Source organism: Neopsephotus bourkii, unplaced genomic scaffold, assembly GCF_033783945.1.
Source record: "Neopsephotus bourkii isolate Nb327-2 ecotype Australia unplaced genomic scaffold, CSIRO-AGI_Nbou_v1 NB_284, whole genome shotgun sequence".
NCBI classification, from domain to species: Eukaryota; Metazoa; Chordata; class Aves; order Psittaciformes; family Psittacidae; genus Neopsephotus; species Neopsephotus bourkii.
Genome location: NW_026900793.1, coordinates 1,285,999 through 1,292,943, shown reverse-complemented (window position 1 = coordinate 1,292,943; position 6,945 = coordinate 1,285,999). Strand labels below are relative to the sequence as shown.

General features: G+C 50.7%; 1 protein-coding gene across 1 annotated transcript; it reads left to right on the top strand.

Annotated features, from left to right (window-relative positions):
* The first annotated feature begins 3,640 nt into the window (after positions 1–3,640).
* On the top strand, positions 3,641–6,536 carry RPL29 (ribosomal protein L29). Its single transcript, XM_061347024.1, has 3 exons — positions 3,641–3,754; positions 4,503–4,567; positions 6,341–6,536. Exons 1-3 carry the CDS (start codon positions 3,718–3,720, stop codon positions 6,452–6,454), a joined length of 216 nt encoding a protein of 71 aa, XP_061203008.1. The 5' UTR covers positions 3,641–3,717; the 3' UTR covers positions 6,455–6,536.
* Positions 6,537–6,945: the final 409 nt, after the last annotated feature.

Sequence of the window (6,945 nt, the reverse complement as noted above, 5' to 3'; positions counted from 1 at the left end):
AACTGCAGTGAGATACTGAAAGAACTTGGAAAACGTAGCTGGAACCATAAAAGAAACCCTTCTGTTTCTTCCTATAAAGGAAGGCTCAGAAAGGAGTGGGGAAGATCAAGAGTTCTCACAACCTAATGGGTAAGGGAACCTGGCAGTCTTATTTCCTTCTGCAACGCAGTGGAGGCAAACCTGCCTCTGAGATTCAGGTTTATCTTCCACTGGGCTTGGCTCTTTGGGTTATCAGGGAAGTCAGGCTTTCTCTCTGCTGCTGGCTGCAATTAGCTGGCCACGGAAAGGGCTGAATGTTTTAAGACCACAACTCCCTACAATGGAAAAAATGTAAAACCCCCATAATTTATAAAGTCAGAAGTTCGTGTTTCGGGGAGGATTTTGTGGGGAACCCCACGTTCCAGCTGCACAACGCCAGAAGAATCTGGGTATTTTCATCTGTGTTTACACTATTTGGTAATAACGGTGGCCCAGAAAGAAAACAAAAAAGTCAAATACAGTTTTCAAGACTTTTCCCCATTTTTTTAATAGGAAGAGCTTGCTCACAGGTATCCAGACTTGAGGCAGAGTAGCTCCGGGAGCAGTCACTGAAAGAAGGACCAGTTCTCTCTCCCATGTCCTGGTCCAGGGGCTTTGGTCTCTGGGCTGTATTTTCCTGTGTGGGTTATTTCAGGCGATTCATTTGTGCCTCTCTGAAAGGCAGTGCCATGAAAAGATGCACTATTTTTCCATTCAACCACAGTGTGGAAAACCCTGGCCTTTTTCGTGCTCATTTTTCAAAGCTTCCCATCTGAAAGCACAGCAATCCTGGACTGAAATGCAGCAGTCTGTACACAGATACAACCCAAATGCAGCAGTCTATACACAGATACAACCCAAATGCGGCAGTCTGTGCACAGATACAACCCAAATGCAGCAGTCTGTGCACAGGTACAACCCAAATGCAGCAGTCTGTACACAGGTACAACCCAAATGTGGCAGTCTGTACACAGATACAACCCAAATGCAGCAGTCTGTACACAGATACAACCCAAATGCCGCAGTCTGTGCACAGATACAACCCAAATGCAGCAGTCTGTACACACATACAACCCAAATGCAGCAGTCTGTACACAGATACAACCCAAATGCAGCAGTCTATACACAGATACAACCCAAATGCGGCAGTCTGTGCACAGATACAACCCAAATGCAGCAGTCTGTGCACAGGTACAACCCAAATGCAGCAGTCTGTACACAGGTACAACCCAAATGTGGCAGTCTGTACACAGATACAACCCAAATGCAGCAGTCTGTACACAGGTACAACCCAAATGCCGCAGTCTGTGCACAGATACAACCCAAATGCAGCAGTCTGTACACACATACAACCCAAATGCAGCAGTCTGTGCACAGATACAACCCAAATGCAGCAGTCTGTGCACAGATACAACCCAAATGCAGCAGTCTGTACACAGATACAACCCAAATGCAGCAGTCTGTACACAGATACAACCCAAATGCAGCAGTCTGTCCAGAGGTACAACCCAGCAAGCTTGGGCGACCTTGGCTTTTGGTTCCCTTCTTTCTTTTCACACTTCCCCATGGCAGATGCCCCAGTCCATAACCACAGATGCCTCCCTGTGGCATCACCACTGGCAGCCCCACGGCCAGCACTGGGGCTCCCTGTGGCTGGGGTAGCAGAAGCTACCAGGAGACTTAATTCCAGCCCTTGGCCATGTGCAGGTGGATCCACTGCCCTCCGGCTGGGCTGCCTGTGCCAGCATCATCTGGCCTTGCTGTCCTCAAAGGAGAATTGCATTAGTGTTCTGGTTTAGCAGGCACCTTGGCAAAGCAGCTGCACCATGGGTAGACACGGTTTCGTTCGCCCATCTTAGTGATCATTTTACTGCCCTTCAGGTACTAAATTGTCTAAGTCTTGGGTCTGTATACTTTGCAGGAGTGAGACTTTCACCGTGTGGGCCAGTGTGGCCAGGCACGGTCAGGCACAGCACGGATCCCCCTGTGCAGCTGAAGGCGTGCTGGGCCCAGGAGCAGCAGGTTTGGGGGGTCCCAAAAGTGGCACAGCCAAAGCTGCTTCTTGTCAGGGTTTGAGAATGAACAGAGCCGTGCACAGCCTTTCTGCAAGGGCCTGTGGTCCATGCAAATGAGCGCTTAATGAATCTGCTGTGAGGATAATATGCTCTGTGTGATCTGATTCATAGAATCACAGGCTGGAGTGGGTTGAAGGGACCTTAAAGCTCACCCAGTTCCAGCCCCCTGCCACAGGCAGGGACATCTTCCACTAGAGCAGCTTGCTCCAAACCGCATCCAGCCTGGCCTTGAACACGTCCCTGTGCCGGGGTGGTGATGCGAAGGGTTAACCAATGTACAGGGGGGTAGGTCAAGCTGCTTGCTTAAGTGTTACTGCTTGCTCATGCTTATTGTACTTGCAGTGTACAAGGGGATAGATGAAGCTGCTTGCTTAACGATGTTACTACTCATTCGTGTTTATTGTACTTGCCGTATGTGCTAGAACAGGATGTAAGGACGTGGCTGTTGTTAGGAGGTAGGGACCGTGACTTGATTCCCATCCTTTGGCCGCCCAGGCCGGCTGAAATCGGCTCTGTGCTTTGGGCAATGACCAAGCCTCCAGGGAGGCTCCCTAACCCTAACCCTAACACCCACGACCACTAGGAGGCACTGCGCAGGGGCAAAGGACGTCTTAGCTCATAATACAAAGCGGGGGTAGGACATTAATATGTATAGGCGTGTTGTGCAACCTCATGCATATGTATAAGTTTAGAGGATAAATGCAAAGGGGAAACGCATGCCTTTGGAGGAGCTATCCCCCATGGGCCTCAGCGCTGAATAAAAGCATCCCTACTTTACAACTTTAACGAGTTGTCAGTCTGTCTGGGCACCAGTGGCACGGACGGCTGAGTGTGCAGGGGATTCTGTCCGAGTTCAGCTGCCCATGGGCTGGGGCCCCTGGCTTCCAGCGATGCAGCAGTGCCACCAAGCCCCATGGTGCCGTCGGGTCTCGGAGCCGCTCGCTTGCGCCGCACGGCGCTGGAATGGCCATGTTGATGGGGAACCTGGGTGGGGGGACAGGCTGTGTTAGTGAGGAACCTTGTTATGGGGGAACTCTGGGAGTGCGGGACCGTGTTGTGGGGGGGAACCATATCGCTGAGGGACCGGCGTCCGCCCCGGCGCTGGGGCCGCGGAGCCGTGTTCCTGTGGGTCCTTCCCCACTCGCGCGGCCGGGGCGGGAGCGGAGGCCGCAGCCACCGAGGCCGGGGCCGGGGCCGGTGCAGGTGCAAGGGCCGGGCACAAACCGGCGGTGCGGGAAGGGGAGCCGGGGGGGGGCGCTTCCGGGCGGAACCTTTCCGGGCGGAACCTCCCCGGGCGGAACTTCCCCGGGCGGCGCCTGTTGCGCACCGGAGCCGCCCGGAGTTCCGGCCCATTGGCCTCATTTCCCAGCAGCCCCCCCGGCGAGCCTTTCTCTTCCGGCGCGGCGGCAGCGGCGGTGGGTGCTGCTCCGCTCAATCCGGCTCCATCCGCGGCGGGCCGGGCCGCAGGGCGAGCCCGGGCAGGCCCCGCCGGGCTGGGGCTATGGGGGGCAGGAGACCGGAGCGGCGGGGAGCCCCGAGGAGGCTGTGGGGATGGGGATGGGGTATGGGGAGCCGCGCAGCCGTCCCCGGCTGAGCCCTGCTTCTGTCTCCCGCAGGTGCAGCCATGGCCAAGTCCAAGAACCACACCACGCACAACCAGTGTAAGGCGCGGCCGGTGCGGGGCCTGCGGCTCCGGGAGGACGCGGTGGGGGGCGGGTGTCGCTGGGGCCGCGCTCTGCTGAGAGCTTTGAACGCACTGCTTCGGCCCGCTCAGTCACTGCAGCCCGGTGCTCTTGCGTTCCGCGTTCGGTTTTCAGCGGGAGAAGGAGGTGGTGGTTTGTGGAGGTTGAGCGGGGTGTTGGAGAGAGCTTTGCGAGAGGCATGGCTTGTTTGGGCTCTGTATAAGAAGACTGTAATCGGAGAAAAACCTCCCTGTGTGTGAACTAAGCACGTTGCTGAATGGCATTCCGCCTGTGTTCCTGTGTCATCCAGAGATGACCACAGTGATAAAAGAGTTCCTGTTTGCGTTTTATTTCCATCGGTGCTGTAAGTTAGGAGAGTTCAGTACACAGTACGTTCTGCTTGGGCTTGCACAGTGCACGATGGTGCCCTTTAATGCTAAGTACAAGTGCTTGAGCTGCTTGATGGCTGAGGCCCCTTAGCGTGCCAGTGGTGATGCTGCCAGTATATTATTAGCTGATGAGGAGCCAGAAATCCTTGGATTGGAAGCCCATAGAAATGCAGAGGGGTGAGACCAGAGGTGTGTTATTAAGTTGTATTATTCCCATCCCCCATTTGGATGGGAAGGGTTAGAAAACACTCTATTCACCATCATTTTGGTGGGGTCATGTGGACTTAAATGGGAGGTAATGCAACAAGGTTAACTTGTTTTCTTGTCTTTGTTCATAGCCCGCAAGTGGCACAGAAATGGCATCAAGAAACCCAGATCCCATAGATACGAATCTCTCAAAGGGGTGAGCATTTCTATTGATATTCCCGTGCTGTTACTTTGCTGAGGCTTAACCATGGAAAAAAAATCCAGGATTTGTATTATTTTGACTGGTGCATTTTTTGCAGGCAGGGGTTTGTGTTTCAGGCGGCCAGAACCACTGGGGGTTTCTGGTTTGTTTTTGCTTACCTTACATGCAGCTGTGATGTTTCTGACTCATGTGAAATCCACCCTTGTGTGCCTGTTAAACTGCTTTTCATTGGCCAGTTTTGTTTCTGTCCTGCTCGGGTGGGTGTCACTAACTGCTGCTTCATGTGAAACAAACCTGTGTCAGTTGAATAGCTGTTTTCCTCTTTAGTCCTGCCCCCTCTCCTAATTCCTGCACACTTCACTATTACTATCCTGTATTTACTGTTGTACTCATCCAGAGAATTTCAGTCTGAAGATTAGAGGAATTGGCATTTCTGGACAATACGTATGAGAATGGCAGTATTGTGCTTTTTCAGAGATTAGACAAGTGATATAACAGGATCTTATTCCACACTTGAGTGAAGACAGGATATTTAGGATTTGGGGAGGGTTGTCATTCTGTTTGCTTTTTAGGGCACTTCCCATATGAAGACAGGCTGAGAAAGTTGGGGCTGTTCAGCCTGGAGAAGAGAAGCTGTGTGGAGACCTCATAGCAGCCTTCCAGTATCTGAAGGGAGCTATAGGGATGCTGGGGATGGACTCTTCATTAGGCACTGTAGTGACAGGACAAGGGGTAATGGGTTAAAACTTAAACAGGAGAAGTTTAGATTGGATATAAGGAAGAAGTTCTTTACTGTTAGGGTGGTGAGGCACTGGAATAGGTTGCCCAAGGAAGCTGTGTATGCTCCATCCCTGGCTGTGTTCAAGGCCAGGGTGGACAGAGCCTTGGATGAGATGGTTTGGTGTGAGGTGTCCCTGCCCATGGCAGGGGAGGTTGGAACTGGATGATCTTAAGGTCCTTTCCAACCCGAACTATTCTATGATTATTGGCTTTTTGGATGTGACATAAAGGCTTGTTTTCTGCATAGCTCGGGGAGGGTTCAGCTCCCTCCTGCAGACACTGCTGCAGTCTCTGAGTCTGTCTCTTTGCACTGAGCATGAGTTGACAGAATCCCGATACTTGAGTGTGCTGGTTAAAAGACTGTTTACAGTAAAATAGAATCATAGAATGGTTTGTATTGGAAAGGACCTTAATATCATCTAGTTCCAGCCCCCTGCCATGGGCAGGGACACCTTGCACTAGGAAAATAGCCAAGTGTTTATCAATGCAAGAGCAGTTGATAGTTCTGAGAATCGGCCCTAGCTGCTGGAGGCGCTGGCTAGCCGTTAGCTGACAAGGAAACTGGGGAGCTGCTATTCTGTGCTGGTGGTTTTTTTACCTTAATGTGAAAAGGAAGGGCCTGAGGAAGTGGCATTGGTCTTCACCCAGGAATTCGGTGTGTATGTGCTCACCTGCCAAGGCTGGTTTGTGGTACTTCAGATCCAGAACATCCTGTGTCAGGGGAATGAAACTTGTCTTGTTTACAGGTTTACTCAACTTGTACTTTGTGTGCTTATTGCTGAGGTTTTGTGTGACTTTGTTTATGGAAATGAAGGGGAATAGCCACTTAAAGCATGGTTACAGATGGCTAAAAGAATTTTGTTGATGTAATATATCAGAAAAACGGAATTAATCACAGCCAGCATTTGGGATTAATTGGAACAATCTGGAGATTAAAGTGTTTTTACATATATCCCTTTTACAGTATGGCTTATTTTTTCCTCATAGGTTGATCCCAAGTTCCTGAGGAACATGAGGTTTGCAAAGAAGCACAACAAAAAGGGGCTGAAGAAGATGCAGGCCAACAATGCCAAGCAGGCTGCTCAGCAGAAAAAGGACTGACGTGGTTTAAGACAACTGGTTTTCCTATAAGCATGTTTGTTACAGCATTTTTATAAGAAATAAAATTGGGTGTAACAAAGTCTTTCCCTCCCAAACTTGAGGAGAACCCTCCAAAAGCCTTCTTTGATTTGTATTTTAGATGTCAGTTGTGCATCAGGTCTGTGTGTAGTGACCAGTATGTGGTTTTGTTTCCTGTCAGATGAAGCCAGCTGGAGCTGTAGAGAGGTTTTGTGTTGTCAGCCTCCAACACGGAAAGTAAACCACGTGCTTCCTCCTCAGAGCTCTTATACTGTGGTGGTTGGTACAGGTCACGAGCATTTGGTGGTTCAGTCTGTTTTCAAGTTGTGAAATGGTTATTAAGTGAGGCTGTAAAATTCAAACAAGAAACAACTTGCTTATTTCCATCCAAACTGAAGCCAGCGTTGCCTGGACTTTTGGGTGATAGTATTCAGTACAGGTAATGTTATTTTTGATACTGGTGTGCATGTTCA

Coding starts and splice junctions, on each gene's coding strand:
- RPL29 (XM_061347024.1), top strand. CDS start 3,718: ATGGCCAAGTCCAAGAACCACACCACGCACAACCAGT. Junction 3,755..4,502: donor CCACACCACGCACAACCAGT/GTAAGGCGCGGC, acceptor CTTTGTTCATAG/CCCGCAAGTGGCACAGAAAT. Junction 4,568..6,340: donor GATACGAATCTCTCAAAGGG/GTGAGCATTTCT, acceptor TTTTCCTCATAG/GTTGATCCCAAGTTCCTGAG.